The sequence below is a fragment of the Numida meleagris genome, chromosome 5 (assembly GCF_002078875.1).
Source record: "Numida meleagris isolate 19003 breed g44 Domestic line chromosome 5, NumMel1.0, whole genome shotgun sequence".
NCBI classification, from domain to species: Eukaryota; Metazoa; Chordata; class Aves; order Galliformes; family Numididae; genus Numida; species Numida meleagris.
Window position 1 is genome coordinate 36,538,971 of NC_034413.1, and position 21,395 is coordinate 36,560,365.

Genomic DNA, 21,395 nt, shown 5'->3' on the forward strand with positions numbered 1-21,395 from the left:
AAGATTAACAGGATCATCCTGTAGGAAGAACCGTCTGGAGAGCTGTCCTGAAGTCTCCCGACATACCTCAGCCGGAGAGGAAGTATCAGTGAAGACCAAGGGATTCCTGAAGCTTTCTAACGATTAATCATAACATTTGTCAAAACATTTCTTACAATAATAAGTTTCAAATGGCGGTATCTCCTTACTGTTTCCATGGGTATATATAGAGCTACTCATATCATCTCAAATTCCTCTCTCCCATAGCCCCACGTCCCACAGCGAATTCGTGGGCACTTTCTTTTTCGCTGTAATTTCTTGCCAAGAAATGAGTGACATCGCAAACTCAGCTATGATACAGTATATAATTTGACAATGATTTGGAGTTTTTTTTTCCACAATGGTACTGTTTCCTTGAGAATTAATAATACAAGATGAAGAAGCAGTCATTTCAAAGCCTTGACTTCAGTTACCTCTATAGTAATCTGAATAGCGTACAACTTTCTATCGTCAGTGCAAGAGCTAGTGGTACTGACAAAGAACGAATTGTACAAAAATCCCCTAAAAATTACTGCATACCATAGTCTGATTGCTGATGAATTCAAATATGGCCGAACAAGGAAGAAGAAAAAAGACAGATGCATGCAAAAATATGCAGATCTTGTGATCAGGATGAAGTAATGGGACTCCCCTTGGTGTCTGAATTGCCAGCAGGTAGTTCCCTCAACCAGAATAAAGCCTCATTTAGTCAGTGTGCTTATTTGCAACCCACACATTCTTACCCATACAGCTGTAGAATAGTCAGCAAAATCAAGAAAGGGCTTTAAAACATACATTCAGCAAGCAAAGATAACAAGACCTCTCTGCCTACAGATTCACAAACTATCATTGCTACTCTCCTCGCCCCACCACAATACAGCTTCCATGATATTCCTCTTCCCTTCAGTTCCCTCATCCTCCCAGATCCTGGTCTCCTCCCCAGCAGCTGGATGAAAGTAAAAGGCATGCTCTGCTCTGAGCTCCATGCGCCCTCAAGGGCCATTGGCATCTCACCTGGGGTGGCTGCCAGGCTCTCATCAGTGGTGAACGTCGATGGCATGAGAAACAATGGAAACCAACTAAAAGAAAATTCCTGCATTTCAAGCATTAGAAAAGGTGGGTTGCTTTTTTTTGTTTGTTTGTTTAACTGTAAGGGTAGTGGAACACATGAGCAAGTCATCCAGAGAGGTTGTTATCTCCAAGGCTGGAGATGCCACATCCCACTGGATGTTCTCCTGGGTGACTTTCTCCAGCTGACTCCACCTCAAGCACAGGGGTTGGAGCAGACACTCTGGGGGGTTCTGCCCCCTCAGCAGCTCCACTGCTCTGTGAAATGCCTTCTGAATGGAAGGAATGGAGCACTGTACCACCTATGGTTACAGAACAGACAGCCCACCTAATATGATTCAGAATTGTTTGCTTGGTTACACTGGATGTAAGCAAGGAAGAAGAAATGCATGTTTGTACCAAGACCTTTACCTTCAAGTAAAATTAAAACCACAAGCTTTTCAAGTAACCTATCAGCTGCCTAACCATTTCCCAGCATCTCCTTACTCATTAGCATCAGTATTCATCATTTTATATCTCTTACAATTATTTTGCTGCTGCTGTGGGAATATTAAACTAACAGTCTCCAAAACAATACTCAACTTTTATCAGAGAAATCAAGGGAAAACAGAAATCCTTCAAAAGCGATCATGGCAGAGGTTGACACATCTATCCGTACTGTGATGCACCAAACATGGGAATAATTTGTTACAAGTATAATTTTTAATATTGAAAAATGGAGGAGAAAATTGTTGGGCTTGTCAACTCAGTAATTCCTGTACTCTCAGCTCCACAGAAATGCTTTTGTTCTATGCCTAATTACTATTATCTCATATTCCAGTACTTGCAAGACCAGATTGTTTAGCTTACGGATGAATCCTCCTTCCTCCCCCCACCCAAGTGCAGTTTTACACTCTAGTAAATTTGAATACTTTTGAATACTTTGAACAACCTGAAGGGCCCTGCAATTCTGCATCTCTCCCCACTTACGATAATTGACATTAATCATGTAAATGGATTGCTCTTATGATCAAGACAAGAACTTACTTTTCTTTTTCACCTTTTTTTAGTAGCTATGTGTGCTTGCACTGCCTTGCTCAGGAAGTCATCCTCCTGATGGCAGCCTCTCTTTTATTTTTAAGACAGCAGCCACTGACTTTAATCACACACAAGACAGAACTTTCCTCCAGCCAAGGAATTACAGCTAGGACTGTCTGATGAATATAGTACTTACACCAGCTAGAGAGACACAAGAGGGAGTTACTGTTAGGAACTCAGTCTTAAGACTTGCACCAATTTCCTTGCCAACCATTCTCTGTTTATCACACCATACACTGGATTGTGGGAGTAATGCTGCTAAGAGGTTAGAAAGTAAAACACTAGGACAAGAGTCTCAGCTGTGACTGCAGTCAGCGCAGCACCGCGATGATTTAAGCCAAAGTCCAATCTTAGTTCTGAATACCAGCATCTCATTGGGACCCAGAGACGCACGATGTTCAGATTCATCAGGTGGTTGTGAACCTGATCTTCGCTTACAGCAGGACAAGCACTGCTCCCCCAGTTTCCACCTGCTAACCATCTCTCAAGGGCTGTGTGTAGGGCAGGCGTTAGTGAAGACTAAGGCGAGAAAGTTGTTGAGCACCTCCGCCTTCTCCTTGCCCTCTGTTACTAGCCTGCCTGTGTTGCTCAATAGAGAGGGTACGCAACAGGTCCAGCACTGCATTCTTCCTGCTGGGGCTGTCTGCTACCACGCAAGCAAGCAATTGTGTCCTTCTACAGTGATAATGTGTCCTCAGCTGCTTCAGGCTCAGGCAATTTGTACAAATGTAAGCCCCTGTCTCCCAGAAACTGTGCGCAAAATTGCAGGCTGGATGGGCAAACCGACATTAAAAAGCTTGGTAATACTGAAAGTAAAATACATATTTATATATTTATACTCTCTCTTTAAAGCCATTTCTTCAGTTTACTATTAAAAGCCATCAAAACTGAAATCACTTATAATTACTACTAATAATTATAAGAAAAAAATCAAGCTGAAGTGAAAAGCTTGGCCTGACTGCAGCCAATGGAAAAACAAAACAAAACCTGCAAGCAGTGAAACATTACCATTCATAATGAAGCAGAAAAGTCTTAAACCAAAGGATCATCTTTAAAGCTTTCAGAGCTACCTACTTATTAAAGCATGGCTGCACGGCAGACAAGCATCTGAATTTTCAGATAGCATGAAATAAATAGACTATTCAAAATATATCCAAGTGTGGTTTACTGACTCTTCCTCCTATCAAGTTTAATTCCTATCTATTTTTCAAGAGGGATTTCAGCTCCTACGTTCATATGCTCAATGATATTAAAGAATCAGAAGCAGCTGTTGTTTTCTACAACAAGCAGCGTAGTTCTTTGGAAGTAATAAAAGACTTATTTTTAGTTGAGCGATAGGCTAATACCCCAGCAGTGTTAGAGCAGTGCTTTACAGCAGTAATGCAAGAAAATCAGTTACCTAGAGCTACAGCAGCTGCTAGCAATCTTATCTGTACAGATTGCAGTGCTGCTCAGTACGTACCCATTGGGCTCACGTGGCCAGCAGAACTATCCAAAATTGCTTCTGTGGTCACTGCCAAACAAAACACAGTGAACGCAACTGCCTAATCCACCGGGATCAAAATATGTGATGTAAGCACAAAACCAGAGGGCTTGACCATAAAGCAACATGCTGGAGAGTGCTACTTAACAGAGGAGAAGAAACTAAGCAAACACTTATCATGTAAGAACGTAGTCTTCTCTGATGAGAAAATCCAGCAGGGCCTTGGTAAATGGGTGCTGGATGGGCAGTGCTGTTAAACTATTCCTACGAAACTCATAGAAAGACTGATTTTTTTTCTTCCAGAAACAGTACGAAATCTGCTGAAATCAATGTTGTTGTTAACAACTAGTGACTTTGATGGTCAGAACTAGCCACGTGGCTGCAGAGGTACATGAACAGAGGTTGTATGGATAAGCCATACACTCAAACACCAGCCTGTGGGCTCACAAATGACAGCTGACTGGTGGGCTCTGCTGACTGAACGCATCAATCACACAGAAAGCAGTTTGCACATTTTGTAGCGAATGTCTACAATATCGAAATAAAGCTCTTTCTAGACTCCAGAAGGAAAAAACATTGTGGTTTTAAAGATTTTGTTACTGAATATTCACACTGCTGACAATGTAGTTGGCACGATATGATATGCTTGAGTGTGCAGGTTGTGCGCAAGCCTGCCAACACAGGGCAGGATTCCATAGAGAAGAGCCACTCGGTGACAACACCTCACTTGGCAGCTGTAATCCATCCACTTCCCTCCTACTTTGCTGACACGGTATTTGAGGTCGGTGCTGGCATGGTGCTGATAAGAGATGCCAGGAGAACTTTTGCACTGCTTATCTGCCACTTTCTTATTCCACATACCACAGATCAGCAAGTGAAATCTCAGACTATTTTGACAAATATTCAGTGTGCTTGACTGAACTGTATCCGAACTTGGTTTTGTAGCTAAAGCCAGATGCTGTCAGATACTATCCCTTCACACTGCGTCAAAGTGAGCCGTCAGCTGCCATACCCAGAAGTGCTGGCAGAGGCTTGTGCTCTGGGTGCAGCAAAGTGTGAGCAAGGAACCACCACTTTTAATCAAGAAACATCCAGCATCAGGTACTCCAAGCAATGTGGAAAATCCTGATTGACTCAATTTCTTCATGTGTGCCCTCAAAAATTCTCCTATGCTGCCTCTGCCTGACAGGTGTGCCTGCATCTGTTGCTCTAGTCATTTTGGAACAGGAAGCTACTCACTCATACTCAATTACAAAATAAATTGGATGAAGGCAGATATTCAAGCAAGCAGCACAGAGCTGTCAGTCACAAATCTGACAAGCACTCAGCAGGAAACAGGCTGATAAGCTGATGTGCCAGATCTTGTAACTGGCACAATTAGCAAAATACCAGGCTACCTCCATCACCCACAAGGAGCTGGACTTGATGATCCTTCCAACTTGGGATATTCAATGATTTTATGATCACCTCAGAGCTAGATACTACGTTACAACCTTTCAGCAACACCAAAGTTACATTTTGTTCTTATCTCCATTCACTGATGCAAGATTACACCAGGGTGCATTAGCTCAACATGTCACTAAGAGCCTCCCACTCCCTTCCATATGGCAATCAGCCTTTGTTCTTGCATACCAGAGACAGGGAAGAGCAGCAGGTAAGCTGTATTCTGACTGCATTACATCTCTGGGTTTTTTAAGAATAATTAATACATTTTCATGCGTCATGCTGAAAAGGGAAGGACAGCTAGCTCACGGTGCTTTCTGAAACTGCTGCTATACAATCAACACAAAATTAAAAGACTCAAGCTGGAGAATTCCGAATGTTCTCAATGCTTTTTTAATTGAAAGAGAAATTGATGGCATCCAGCATTTTGCACATTTAAATGCACAGTATACCTTACTTGCTTTCCAAGCTAGCAGCAGTATCAAACACTAATCTGATCCTTCTGCCCTACTAGTAAATCGATAAGGATGCTTTCCCAATATTCTGGATGGGTGTGAAACCATGCTTTGATCGCTTACAGTCTCCATCCAGTTAGCTCGATAGATGAAAGCTGGGTTTATTATTAAGACTTTTTCAGCTTTTTGTTTGTTGTGCCCTTATGCTAACAGACAGAATGTAGAGAACAAACTTGAAAAATGACACAAGAATGTGCCCGATTTTTAGCCTCCTGGTCAGAACGTAGCTGAAACTTTCCGGCATCGAACAGCTGGGTACTTTCACTGTGGGACTGCAGAGCAGAGCCTGGCACTCGGCTATCTGGAAAGATGGATCCAGTGTACTCTGATTTGCCACAGGCAAGTGTGCAAAGCTTGCGGAGGGAGATCACAAAACTACACTGACCTTTTAAATCCCCACTTATCCCCCACAAGTAGGAAAAAGCCTGCACAGTACGACGAGACGCCATAACTTGTAACATTGTGCACTCAGAGCCCTCACTTTGCAAAAATGGATGCCGTGATGACTTCCAGGTTGGACACAAGGTCATTGCAAATGCTTTCTTCTAACCGGGCATCCAGCCAGATGTTCTCACCACACCTAGGGGCTTCACTTTGGTCTGTGCATGCAGGAAATATCATTAAATGAAAATAATTGCGCTACAGAGAGCGCAACCCAGAATAGAATTGCTACCAAGAAACACAACTGTCTCATTAGCAGTAGCCAAGCCACAAAGTAAAACATTTCAGCTTTAATCGAAAGAGTTTCCACCCAACAGAACCGTCACGCTTATTACACAGACGCGTAAATGATAATTTAGCAAGAAGGTCTTCAACGAGATCTGGTAGCAGGGACTGAAAAGCCTGCCACACCAAGCAGCCCTGGTGTCTGGTCAGATCTGTCTCATTGTGGTAACTCTTCCCACTGCTGCTGCAGGGAAGAGCACTGGCAGCTCTGGGAGAGCTCCGGTTCTGAGGAAGCAGCACCTCCTCTGCTCCCTGTGCACTGAAGCCTCAGGGAAGCAGTGCAAAGAAAAACCAGTCACACTCCTGTATACCTTCAGAAACAACACAAGTAACTGAGGCACGCTCCGTCCCATCTCCCCACCACACCCACCTGCAGCTAGACGTGCAGCTGAGAACTGCTCCCTGCCTCGTACAAACACCCGTCACAAACACCCCCCCATTCTGTTTCTCTTCCAGCATCTGCTCAAACACACTCCCAACAATAAGGAATGTTTTAAAGAAAACTCCAAATAAACTTCTAGGCAATGTTTTCAAATAATTTCTCTGTTCTAAGGCGTTATTTTCCAGCTGTCTTGAGCCATCACTAAGCCTAAGAAACGAAAATAGCGATTACAATTTGACTGCTATTAACTGTAAAATTACAATTCATGACCAGAATTTTTCAAATATCATCAGCACTTCTTACATACAAAATGTCAAACGCTTGGGACACAGGAAAAGATTAACAAAGTGGATGGCTGTGATGGGAAACTGTTGGCAAGGGCGGCAAGCTTGGCACAGAGAATAGGGCATACATAGTGCACTGATGAATTAAGTGTTATCATTTACGAACACACTGGGGGAAGACATTAGAAAAAAACAGTTTTCCAATAAAATCTTTTGGAGGACACTGCTCAGAACCAAACCAATCCACTAAGAAGCAAGCATTCAGATATAATCAGGATACACAGTGTGTAATGTGTAGCTGGTGCTTCACTTGTGGCATACGCATATGCTCTTGACTATTTTGCAACATAAAAATGTTTCAACTGCTTCCAGTTTCTTCAGGAAATACCATCCGTGAAAGGAATACAGCTATTTCACATAATTCTTCATTATTTGGAAAATAAAATGTTTGCTTAGACCTATTTCTAATGCTTCTTCCCTGCATACTGGCTCTTCCTGAAATGTGCCGTGGAAGATACAGCATCCAGGGACCATGACATTTTATATGTAATATATAATAAAAGTGTTTTATATTGGAATGCTCACACCTTCCGTACAAGGCTGATGGTGTCCCTGCTCCTGAGTTCCAATTCTTATGCCACATATTTCTGACATGAGCAACAGAGTAGGAAAGTGGGAACAAGTGCTGAGAACACCAGGCAATGCAAAACTTGTCAGCCTTCAGTTTCTCCCTTTGTCAGTGCAGCACGTGAGCCTGAAATGATGGTTTTAAATTCAGTTTTAAAACTTTGGTGATGCTAGAAGTTATCCAATACTCAACTGTAATCTAAAAGTTGATCGCTACTTCATTCTTCATCCCTTCCAGTGCTTTTCAAGCACAGATTTCTGTGTCCTCACTGGGTCTCCAGAAGGTTGCGTTTCCAACCAAATCTCACCCCAAAATAGAAAAACATATTTTAAGCTGTGAGAGAGATCCTGACAGGTTACTGTCAATATGGAAACTCTAATCTCTGAAAAACCATCACCATTTTAACAGTAGAAACTAAGCACAAAGGGTACACAAAGGCAGATGCTTCACTCACAAAATGCCTGACATAAAAATATAAATAAAGACACCAGCTATAACAGAGACGTAGAGAAGTTAAATGAATCAGTTAAGTGAATTAACTTGAACCAGAAGACATGAGGAAGAACTGATGATTTTGTTTTCCAAGCTTTCAAGTTTTAATTTTTGTGTTACTGTTTGGCTGCTTAGTCTCCAAAGCAAGTACTGTAAGTCAACACTTACATCATGCTTTTCATTTGGATGCATCAGATAACATTTCAAATGGTCTAACCTTCTGATATATCTAATTAGATGAATGGGAAAAAAAATGAAGCCTGAAAAGATCAATCACAAGAGATAAAGAACAATCCAAATTTGAAAACACTAGTTTGTTGCAAATGTACTTCTTCAGCTATGTAGAAAAATGGATTTTCAAGGTAGACTTAAATCCAAATGTAATTATGTCCTTATTATGTATAAGCACAGAAATAAAAAGCTGAGAGGATAAAAGCACAGCTGGCCCTGACATTATTTAGGAAAAGTCTTTCGCAGGCTCGAATTGGAAATGATATACAGCCTGCAAGTTCAGGGTCTTTTTAACAAACCGGAGGCATTATCAGCGTGAGGACAAAATCACTCCAAGTTTTAGCAGAGATGAATGACCCCAGATGTACCAGCATCCTGTACGTAGCACCATGCCTGCTAGGCAGCAGCAATGCCCACTAGTATGGCAGGGAAGGGAAAGCACCGGGCTCCTGGTCGGTGAGACAGATGGTTTACAGTGCTTGGTAAAAACTGGGGTTAGACTTTAAAAATGCACAAACGTGGGAGGTTTACTATATTTCCAAAGGGATGCCTAAAGATATTCTAGGATCTATCTTTGTTTTCTTACCTTTTCACCATTATTTTCAGGCAGACCCCTTGCTGACTATTTTCCCTTTCGATGACTTACCTATTTTCAGGATATATACCCATGCTGCCTCCTGCATCTATCAGGTGCTCCTGGTTCTTGCCCGTTAGCCAAGGGAAGACTTTGAGACATGAAGACCGCTCTACAAAAATGTTAAACTGTTTGCTACTTAAGAATTCAAAAAACTGCATACAGTTACGAAGTTATAAAAGCTCTCCAGTGAAATTTATAATCTAAAGCTGTTTTAATTATTAATGTTATTTCTAATGGAATTACATTGGCGCTCTCAGTTGTGAGGATGAGAAGACTTTCCTCAAGCAATTCAAGGAAAACATTTGTCTCAAAAGACTCATTAAAACAGCCTCCAAAGACAGCACACAACTGGGAGATGAGATGCTTTTCAAGCCTAGTTTCCTGAAGACTGAGGCTATATAGGGGATTAAGATCTTAAGAGGAAACCTAAGAGGCAGCTTCGGACTCCGCAACAACATAAACATTATGAATCCATCCCCACAGAAACAATCTTGAAATAAAACTTTCATTTATTACCAAGAGAAGCTTTGAATTAAGAAAAAAATGCAAAAGCAAAATAGTAATGTATTTTCTTCTGTGAAAAAATGGAAAAAAAAATTGATAGCTGTCATTGCAGCATGCAAGTAAAAACCTGCCCCAGCCCTCCTCATCCCCAACAGCTCCTGGCCTCACACATCCCTGCTGCCAGCACTGGCTGCGTGATTTATCTCTATTTATTCATGAAAACATACCATTATCCCAGGTGAGATGAAGCTGTCAATCCTATCCCTGGCGTCTTTCGGAGGATTTTTGCCAGTATGCTAGCATTACTGTTATGAGGAATCAGAATAACGTGGACAGGAATAGGAACTGCTACTGTCAGGATGATCTATTAAAGACAGCCACAGGATGTCATGAACTGTCCAGAGTCAAGTTTAACTGCAGCATGGCATTCCAGCTCCCTTGAATTTTCTCATTAATATTCTTACAAACACACAACACCCATGGAGTGACAACACAGCCTATGAACACAGTCATCCCAGCATATAAAGCTGCCTAAAAACAGATGGACTAGAAATAGCCAGTGACAACAGAACTGCCAAAACTCCGCAGCTACAGTCTGGTTACAGTCCATAACCTGGACCAGAACTAAAATTCCCTGCACAAACCAATGCAAAATAATTCATCATTAAATACCAGACCAATAGCACAAGTCTCACAACCAATCTAGCCATGGAAAAGGCAGGGAAACAATTAAATCACCCTTCACTGACAGTAGCAGAATATGGCTGGGGAAGAAAAAAAAAAAGACAAAAAAGACAAAAAGACCATTTTTCTGTAGGGGTATTGAATTGCATGTTCTTTAAAGCTTGACAGACTACCAGGAAATAAAACAAGGCAGGTAGGGATCAGGCTGATCGGCAGCTGGAGTGCCTGCTGGAAGCAGCATGCTGGCCTCTTCACATCCTAGATGTTGCCCGCAATAATTATGTCGAGTCTGACAGTAGCCTTCCTCCAGTGACAAGTGTTATCCTTCTGCCTGGGGCAAGCAAAGAGAGGACCACGAAGTGTGGCATTAACAATGTCTTCTTGACGCAATTGCCGGGTGCCTGCAGGCTGCCTTCCTACCTGTCGGTACGTTTCTGAGTTCTGTGATGGGAAACATATTGACACTGCTTCCCAAGGAAGAGTCAAACAAAATCCTTTAAGCCATGGGTGTCCAACCTCTTGGCTTGGCTGTCTCAGGCTGCAGTGAAGGTTGCTCCAGAAGTAATGCGTCCTACTTATTTCTATGGTAACTACAACCGATACAAAGAGCACAACACCACTATTTGATAGAGCTAAATCTGAGCTACAAAACACTCTTTTTCAACATAGTTACTGCCATTAGCTATGCGTTTTTGCCAGCCTGCATGCCGTGGCTCATCAAAATCTGCACTAGCAGAGATGATCACTGTCACCATCGCCGAAACGCAGCACCCACTGCCTCACTGCACTCACATCTGCAGTAAAATGACACAGGCTGATAATGCTATGCAGCTTCTCCCATTAAAACTACTCAAAGCCAACACGTGGAAGAAAAACCAAATGAGTGTTTGTTAATCTGCAAGATGACGAAAATTGAAACTACACCAACTACAGCAGGAAATAGGACAGAGCACTAGCACTCAGGGTATGGAAGGCATGGATGAATAAAGTTGAACAGTTTTTAGCAAAAAATATTGTACTCTAAGCCACATCAAGAGTGTAATGGATTCTCTTGTTGGGTAGCACACATATGGCTTTGAAATGGTTTTGCCAGATGCAGACTCTATGAGAAAATACAAGGTAGGAAACTTTTGAGGAACCCAGCAAATGCAATGGTCGGATCTGCAAACAATCATGAGAGGGGTACATGTGGAAAACATTTTCTAGATTTTAACTAACAAACTGCAGGCAGTGCCCACAGCACCTCCAGCTAAGGAATACGTGAGTCCTGAACTGCTACACTCATTCAGCTTTTAACCAACAAGGTACACCCCTATTCTTTTACTATTGAGCTTTTTTGGCTGTGAAAGAAAGCAAATCAATACAGCTCTGTTTGTTCGCTACACATAACAGCAAATCCTCAAAGCATGAATGCTTCCTCACTGTTTAGGAATCCCTGGAACTGATTTTACCAACAATCAATGGCTCTGGTATCCACATCATTATGGACCAACTCCACTGCTAAATTCAAAGCAGCTTGTTATCCAGTAAGTTGTTCTTCAAAATCCACAAGAAATCTCATACTATCAAATTAATGAGATTTTACCAGCGTGAGAAGATTAAATGCTGGGAAGAACGTTGCTTAGTTTATGTAATTACATCAATCATCTTTTAATTCTGATTTACTGAGCTCTAACACAAAGGGGGATGATTACTTATCTTCCAGTGATCGTGACCTAACTGCAGTGTAGCGTGGAAACCGCAAATGTTCCAAAAAGCAGCTCTACAAAAATGAAAAATGCAAACTTTGCCCAAGCTGGAAACAATTATGAGTTCAACAAAAGCAGAGGGGAAAAAAAGAGCAAAGAGGAACTACAAATTTTACTGAATGTTTTATAAAATAAAGAAATGCTACAGTCAACAAGTTTGCAAGAAGATCAAAGTTTGAAAACAACGGCTGCATGTGGAAGTTTGCATCGGGTCTACAGAAGCACAGTCACTGAAGTGGACGCAGTCAACGTGCCGGGGACAAATCCAGCCTCTAGAGGGAGGTCTGTGGGCTGCAGGAAGGGCTGACAGCAATCCCATGAGGCTCAGTGCGGCCAAAGGCAAAGCTTTGCCCATGGGACATGTGCTACCCCTGGCTGGGGACATCTCTGCTGGGAAGAGCAGAATCATAGAATTCTAAGAGCTGGAAGGGACCTCTAAAGATCATCTAGTCCAAATCCTCTGCAATGAACAGGGACATGCACAGCTAGACCAGGTTGCTCAGGGCTTGATCCAGCCTCACCTTGAAAGTCTCCTGGGACAGGGCACCAACCACATCTCTAGGCAGCCTGTTCCAGTAGCGGTCCCCCAGTACCAACAAGGTTACTAGGAAGACAGAGCATTCACAGAAGTGAACTACGAGAGAATAGGGAACTGTGCTCACAAGCTGAAAGGAGGGGGGGACTGCTCTGCCTGCAAATATGGGGGAAAAAAACCAACCATGTGGGTGACTAAGCTTTAGGAACACCCAGCATCACTTGATGACACTCCATAAGATAAACTTACAACTGGCAAAACTGAAGCCTGATCAAATTGACCACAGTGGCAGTGAAACTGCTTGAACAGTTCTACTGAAAGCAGACAAGTAATGGGGTCCTATCTCTGAAATATCTACTTAGCTCACTCAAGATGGCAGAGAGCATCTTCTGGTACTGAAAAGGTCTGTCAATGTAAGTGATCAGTTATAACAGGTCTCCAAATCACTTCCGCAGCTGAAACGTAGAAGGCTCAATACTGAGGTTAGCTCTGTGTACCATTTACAAAAGTGGATACTGATGACTGCCCAGGTTTGTTGTGCAGCCTTCCAAAAAGCTACTGAGATCTTGCAAAATGTGCAAGGAGAAGTGTAGAATTACCAAAGCTGCATGAACAACTGCATGCATTTTAAAGAATTAACTTAAAAGTGACCTGATGATCAGAGGCTGAAAGAATCAGCAGGGGAAGAGGTTGAGTAGCTGGCAGCTCCTTCCTCAAGCTGACAAATACCCCGAAAACTAGAAGATGAAGCTGCAAGAACATGGGTGTCAAATAAGACATGATTTTTCACAGCAATTAGCTGAACAACTCGAGCTCTGAATTTTGTATACATTTTCAATTTTAGAGCAAGACTGCCCTCCCAACAGCCACAGCAATATGCTCCAGCATAAGCCACGGATCTAATGCAGACAATTAAGAAATTCCTTATGCGGGGAGAGATCCTGAGTGTCCTTCGAAGCCTGCTCTATAATGCAAACATTCACAGTATGACTGTTCTTCGAGAATCAATAACAGAGATCCGACATCTGTGATGTGACTATGAATACAACTTCCAGAATCTGCAGGAGGACAGTCATTTTTGATGACTTAATACCAGCCTAGAGAACTGAATGAACTCCAGCTCCACGTTTTAAATAACCAGAGGCAGGCTTCAGATTAGCTGTTAACTTCCCAAGCAGCCACACTAAGCCTCAATGTCTGCAAAAGGATCTCAGGATTTGCAATCTGAAATGACATCAGTGAAACAGTCATCTCCCCCAGGAGAACCACAAAAGACCACTCGATGTACATTTGTTTTGGCTTTTACAAGCCATATACTCCCACGCTGCAGAATGACCACAGGCTTCCTCACAATATCTGCTATACACAGATCTTTGTAGACAGAACTATTTGTATACAGTTGTATTTGCATATCTAGGTGTATATACAGCATGCACGTGCATGTATATCACATATACACTATCACTATGCATGTATTACGCACATAAAAATGTCTCAGGGAAAATTCAGTAAAATTCCCATATTAATCATATTGTGCATTGCATTGTTTTCTTGAGAGGGACAGAACCGCAGCAGTTTTACTCCATAATGAAGTGCTCTGACGCTACATGACATCTATTCCCTAGAGAGACAAAAATGTAAGCCGCAATCACATCCTTTGAGGCTAACTGTAAAAGGAGTCATTTCTCCCCCTTGCAATCCCTTGACAGGCATTATTGGTTTTGTTTTCGTGATGCTGTAAAGACATACCATGAATAATCCAGCACATCCTGTCAAAAGCTCAGCAATAAATATGTCAGACTCACTGAAGACCAAATCTACATAAGCACCAAGAAGTTAACATGGTAGAACATGGATTTCACATAACTGGTAACTGTGATGAGTCTACTTCACAGTTTAGAAAGTAACAAAAACATTGTTCTGTGCAAAAAAAATTTTTAGCTTTAAAGACTGTCAAAAAACTCAATTTCCCTTTAACTTCTTTCTCAACAATTGCTATCTGAAAAAGCTTCCACGCTCTTAGTGTAGGAGTATATATTTTGAACACTCAACACTCCTTTTCTGAAGGAGCTGGGTTTAAAAGCAGTTAGCATTCTTCCCTTGTTAGGGTTCCCTAGATTTCCAGTTTCTGAATGAGGCTGGGCAACGCAGGATAGTGATTTCTTCATTTCTCCATTCTTTAGCTGGTCTAATGTCTTGCAGCACTGCTAAGCCTCAGAAGATACGACAGAAGACTGTGCTCATGCTATTTGAGCATCACTCCTTACAAAACCTACCTAGACACCAGTCACTGCTCCCCTCTGCCAGTTAGAAGAAACAAGTGCCAAGTTTGACATGCAGCACAACAGGTATATAGCCTCCTCACCGTTCCCAAAGAGCACACACAGAAACTTCCCTGGCAAGATGTTAGAGAATAATTCAGTCTACCAATGCAAACAAAGAAAATGCTTGGACCTGCCCCCTCACCACACTGGTTTTGTTCCTCGGGCTCTCTGTAACTACTCTGTGTCTTATGGCTTGGAAAGTTTCCTGGCACAATTTCCTGAGACTATTCAGCAGAACTATAATGAAAACTGTTTCCAGATTAGTTTTCTACCGATTTTCTCTGACTTTACGCTGTCTCACCCCAGCCCTGCAAATACTGATGAATACTAGACTAGCCACAAGCTCTTACTGAAACAAAAAATAGCTGGGAAGATGAACATGCAACCTAAATTAGATATACAAGCTCCTCAAACCAACATTTACCTGGAAATTTTGTTCAGCCTTGAAGGTTAACTTTGCCAAAAGTATCAGAAGAGTTTAATTAAAGTAACCAATCCTGAATATGGCAAGTCAACATTTGATACGCTTAAGATATGCACCCATATAACCTAAGGTGATTCAACTTCAGAGATCCAGATAAGGGGGAAAGATAAGGGGGAAGCTATTACTTTTGTTCACCTCTATCACCACACTCAATCTCAGCTGAGAGGTACACATTCACAGCTTGTCATCAGGCCACTAATCAGTAAAATCATATAAAGAGTATTTTAGTAAAGAGTATTTTAAACATAAAGTTTCCACTCCTGCGTTTCAAAGGTGTCCCAATTTCTTACAATTTAATAAAGCATGCAACATGTAAGGCTTGTGAACAAAAAAGCAGCATGTTCAAAGAGACAGAGAGGGATGAGATCTTTTTGCTGGCCTTTAAGTGAAAGGCTGCTCATGTAGCTGTGCCAGAAAAAATCACTATCGTTTGCTCCACAGAATATATGCAGCTTCAGGGAAAATCTTAGAAACAAGAAGTCAAAGACCATCTATTCTGGGGATATGATTACATTATGGTCAACAATTTGAACATATGGTGCATACCACTACTGTGCTGAGTTTACTTTCCCAGCTCAAGCTTTTTTTTGTTTGAATATCTGGTCACTGATACACTGAGTCACTCTACTGCCTTAAGTACCAGCTCAGATGCTATAAAAGGACTGACTGGGAATCACAGAGTACAGCATGTGTTAAGGAACAAAATGCTTTAAATAAACCACTGACTCACCTTGTCACGCAAATGATGTTCTGCAGCCTCAATATTCAAAGGATCGTCAAAATTCAAAAGATCCTGGAAAAGGACCAGAGAACATTATAGGGTTTCCTCCATACTTTCCTCAGCACTAATAAACAAGAAAAAGAAGCAAAGCAAACAAGACAAACAAGGGTAGTGCCATTATCTCACATCCTCTGTACAGATCCCTGCCAAAGGTAAATGCAAACAAGTTGGGCGGTTGCAAATTGAATCAAACATCAATTAAAGGACAGCAGCAACAAGACACTTGATCTCATCTGTCTGCATGCCACATGCAGCCCTTAAGACACTTTGGGCAGTGATGCATTCCTGTTTGAAAAATGACACAGTTTTAAAACAAGTTTTGAAGGAACTTTCACAGTTTCAGGAGGCATAATTGTTGATGATTTTCCTTAATGAGGGTTTATTTCAGTGTAAAGTTCAGAACTGCACACAGCCTGGTGATAAAGCAGAGAGAATTTACTAAATTTCATCTCCAAGAGCAAAGCAATTTAATTCCCTCTAAACTGGAGTGGCAGACAGAAATGTTTTAGTGCAATAGGAAACACATGATCCAGAAGGAAAGGGGATGCAAAGACCCCATGAGATAATGGCACATGAGGGAGAGGAGCAAAAAGAGTCAAAAATACATCTGAGTTACATCAGTTTAATCTCACTGAATAACTCTGGAAGGTGAAAGGGTCTATGGAAAGCCAAGCGCTGGTAACGTGTGAATCACCACAAAAATAATGCTGAATCACAGAAAAATCCTCCTCTGCCTGCTGAAGGCTGGCTGGCCCCTGACAGCAGTGACATGCCATCAGTGTGAAAGGCTCATGCTGCTCTCAGACTGATTTTCACTCATTTTCTTCAAGAATACCCCATCAGAATCTGCATGGACAACAGAAACACACTTCCCTCCAGAAACAAAACTTCACTCTGAAAGAGCCAGCTTTACAAAGCCCGATTATATATAAGAAGCAGTGTGGGAGGGATATCTAAGAGCAAGCTGTAAAGCATGGCTCTTCCAGGACACGACAAATCCACCATCAAGTGCTGCTGTCTGCCCAGCAGATTATTTTTATGTGCAGTCGTGCCACTGAAGAGACTTCTTCCTACCGCCACTGGATTTCACTTCCCTCTGATTACTTAACATGCAGTGGGAAACTAACTGAAACATAATTACTCTTTGGTGAAAAGGCAAATGCTCTCCAATCTTGTAAATCAATTGATTAGAACAGCCATCTAAACAAATCAAGCCTTTTGCTGCCATGACACGGAGGCGACTGCAGCCAGTCCCAATCTCTGCACGGTAGGTTATAGGAACACACCATGATCTCTAGTGATAGTGTGGAGCACACTCACTGCTCTGCCACTCCTCTGCTGATGCAGCCCAGAATACTGTTGGCTTTCTGGGCTGCAAGAGCACATTGCTGATTCATGTCCAGCTTTTCACCCATCAGGACCCCCAAGTCCTTCTCTGCAGGGCTGCTCTCAATGAGCTTTTCTCCCAGTTAGTACAAGTGTCTGGCATTGCTGTGACCCAAGTGCAACATCTTGCACCTGGCCTTGATGAACATCACTCAGTTCGGATGGACCCACTTTTCAAGCCTGTTCAGGTTCCACTGGGTGGCATCCCTTCCTTTTACTGTGTGAACTGTACCAATCAGCTTGGTGTTATCCACAAACTTACTGAGGGTACACTCAATCTCACTATGTCATTGACAATCATTGATAAAGATGCTAAAGAGCACCAGTCCCAAGACAGACACCTCAGGGACACCACTCTTCACTGGCCTACACCTGGACATAAAGCCATTGACAACAACCCTCTGGCTGCAACAATCCAACCAACTACTTATCTACCAAATAGTACAGCCTTCAAATCCACATTTCTCCAATTCAGAGATAAAGATGTGGCGTGGGACCATGTCAAAGACTTTGCACGAGTCCAGCTAGACAACATCAGTAGCCCTTCCTTGCTCCACCAATGCCATCAGTCCATCACAGAGGGAGACCAGATTGGCCAGGCACCACCTGCCCTTGGTGAAGCTGTGCTGAGAGTCTCAGATCACCTCCTCATCTTGCATGTGCCCTAACATAGCTTCCAGAAGGATCTGCTCCATGATCTTCCCAGGCACAAAGGTAAGCCTCACTGGCCTGTGTAGTTCCCTGGGTCTTCCTTTCTCCCTTTCGTAAGAATGAGAGTGAAGTTTCCCTTTTTCCAGTCACCAGGGACTTCAACTGACAGACTTTTCAAATATGTTGGAGAGTGTCTTGGCAGCCACATCAGCCACTTCCATCAGAACCTTGGGATGCATGCTGTCCAGCCCCAAAACTTGCAAACATTCAGCCTCATGAGGCAGTTTTGGACTCCCTCTGCTCTTACAGTGGGAGGCATTTTGCTCCCCCAAAACCCCACTAGAGGTTCAGGGACATGAGAGATGGGACATGACTGGCAGTGAAGACTGAGGTAGAGAACTCACTGAGTATCTCAGTTTTCTCCATGTGTGTTCATTCCAGTTCTCCCTTCTTATTTATTAGAGAGGGTACACTCCTTTGCCTTTTTCCTCTGACCAATGTATCTTCTTGTTATTTTTTCATATCCCTCACAAAGTTAAATTCCACCTGCGCCTTGGCTTTCTTGATCCCATCTCTGCACATCTGGAAAGCGTTCCTATATTCTTCCCAGGGCACTGTTCCCTGCTTCCACTGCCTATACTTTTCCTTCTTATTAATAGTTTGACCAGCAGGTCCCTTTGATAATGTAACTCATTATCAAAGTATCCCCAAAAGGAAAAACAATGTATGAAAATATGGTCATTAGAGACCATCTGTACACATCCTGCAGTTAACAAAAGCGCAAACTTATTTTACATTTGTACAACACCCACTGAGGCCAAAGGGAATGAAGACCTCAAGAGGCAACATTAGGTGAGGCTGAAATCACATGAGGCAGACAGAAGGAAAGTGGATATGCAAAGGATTCATTCACTTACAGTAAATAAAGAGTTTAATCCCCAGACAACATCCTGCAAGGGAAAAGCAGAGTCAGTTAGGCATGCATTTCAGGTGTTCTGAACAAGCTGACAAGCTTTCTTTTTCTACTAGCTTACTGGAAATCAAATCAAGATTAAGAGTTATGCTTTACTAATTTAAATCAAAATACTGAAAAATCTTCCACATCTCACGGACACCTCAAATTTCAAAGGCATAAAAACCCAAACACTGAATATTCAAATACAAGTTCAGATTTTCCTTATTCCTGCTGCTTCTCTGCCCAAGGAGAGGAATAGTAACTTAAATGCCACCACCTGAAGACCTCACAGCTTAGTTCAAAGGGTGGGTATACAACTCAATTTAGCAATCAGTTCTTAAAAATCAAAAAATTAAAATAATGACAGACATTTGAATCAGTGTCATTACAGCACAGAGAGCAGATTTAGGTGTAGCATGAGTACAGAGACGCCATCCTTACACAAGCATATGTCTTAAATAACTTCCTTGCTTTTAAGCATCTATTTAAAAAGAACTGAATAGAGGATTTGCTATTGCTGCAAATAGGAAGATTAAGGGTAAACTGCCTCTAAATGTTCCCTTATTTGTACAATCAAGCACAGTATTTTGAGGGCATGCATCTCCAGAATGGGTCCATCACCACTGACATAAGAGCCTACATCCTCAGTTACAAGCCTCCTAGAGTAAGAAAACAAACAAGATCCAATTACTGCAGAAACAGACTCAAAGGGATCACCCACCACCAACATGAAGGCTTTCGAGAGAAAAGATTATTTTCTTTGGAAACGACATAACCAAGCCACCCTACTGCAAAATCTGAGGGAAATCTACATTCCCTAAAAATGACATCCAATTACACCCGAAAGTAAAAGACATGATGTCAGCATTACGACAACAGCCTCCTACGATCTCCTTTTCCTTTGACCTCACATGAACAACCTGCTCAGTGCATCTTTTAATGATGAGAAGCTGCCTAGTAAAGCCAACATGATCAGGGAGCATTTCCAGTTTCTGCATCTTCTCCTAATGGAACCTCTGAAATCATCTGGTGTGGCAGAGACCAACTCTTTCAAACGTGGTTCTCATCTTCAGTGGCAGCACAAACTACAAATAAGGGCACACCTGAGCTACCTAGAAATTACAGTTAGCCATAAATTTTAAGACCACAATGCTGAGTAGTAGTCCCCACTCCCAAATGACCATATTGGCACCTCTTTGGGAAGTATGAGAAAATGGACTATTTCAAATAATGGATGAAAGCCATCATTTTATCCTGTATTTCAATTCTATCTACAACACTTAACAGCAGATTGTGGCTGAAGAATACACATTCTTTACATTTAACCAACACAACCATAGAATCATAGAACATCCCGAGTTGGAAGTGACCCATAAGGACCATTGAATCCAACTACTCCAGTTAGGAGCCGCACCTCATACAAGTGTTGCAACTCAAGACAGAAACGTAATTTATATCAAATTATTCCCCATGTCATTCAATAAACCCCATATTTTTAAGTTTACCTAAATTGCTTCCTAATTCTCAGTTGCTAAAACACAGTTTTAAGACTCTAGAATCCTTGACTCGTTATACATTTCTAGCTGGCTTTGCAGAGAATTCTATCCAAAAACTCCCAACAAAATGATAAAATCCTCTGTAAGGTTGTAACTTTTCAGAATGTTGTGAATTTTTATGGCCATTCTAGACTCAAAAGCATACAAGGATTATTATTATTACTGAACAAATGGTGTGAAAATCTTAATATTATTTCTGACCCATTTCCACCTATTCAAGTTTTATGATGTGCTGGATTCATTTTATGCCCTTGCATGAATCCATAAAAAATAATGCTAAATTACTACTAGAGGACAACACTATTTGTAATGAGCTTGAGGCTAGCCCAGATTTAAATCTAGGATATTAAGACAGGGAAGTGGTATGGAACAGCTGAGAGGCAGTGAAGCAAGTATTTAATATTTGAGGAACTTGACACTGTTGTACTGCAAAAATAATCACTTTGCACTACTGACTTCAGCAGAGCTGCTTGCTGCATGCAGATGAGCAACTTGCCTGAATGCTTAATGTTCTCTTCACTAACTGAAAGGATTTGCAAGCTACCAAACAATAGATACTGACAGATTTAACAGTTCAAAAAAGCTAAGCTTCTGTTTTCTCTTAACGTAACAAAGCATTATCCTTGGCTACAAACATTACTGAACTTCCAGATTAAATACTCTGAAAGCAGAAAGTTAACTATATATGAGAATTTTAAAGATCATCATGCAACCCCGTGGGGCAGACATTGCCTTAAAAACGTTATGGATCCATACCTTTACATTGCTGCACTTTTGTAACACATTTCTCACTCCCCAGACTT

At 41.8% G+C, this 21,395-nt stretch overlaps 1 protein-coding gene across 2 annotated transcripts in view; it reads right to left on the bottom strand.

The window, feature by feature from the left end:
* The window catches only part of UBE2F (ubiquitin conjugating enzyme E2 F (putative)), a 71,761-nt gene that overhangs the window by 6,017 nt on the left and 44,349 nt on the right, over window positions 1–21,395 (bottom strand). For both annotated transcript variants that reach the window (XM_021399790.1, XM_021399789.1), the window contains 2 exons: window positions 18,999–19,031; window positions 15,994–16,056 (listed from right to left, as the gene is read on the bottom strand). In XM_021399790.1, coding sequence (XP_021255465.1) covers window positions 15,994–16,056; window positions 18,999–19,031 — 96 coding nt within the window. The remainder of the gene's footprint in view (window positions 1–15,993; window positions 16,057–18,998; window positions 19,032–21,395) is intronic.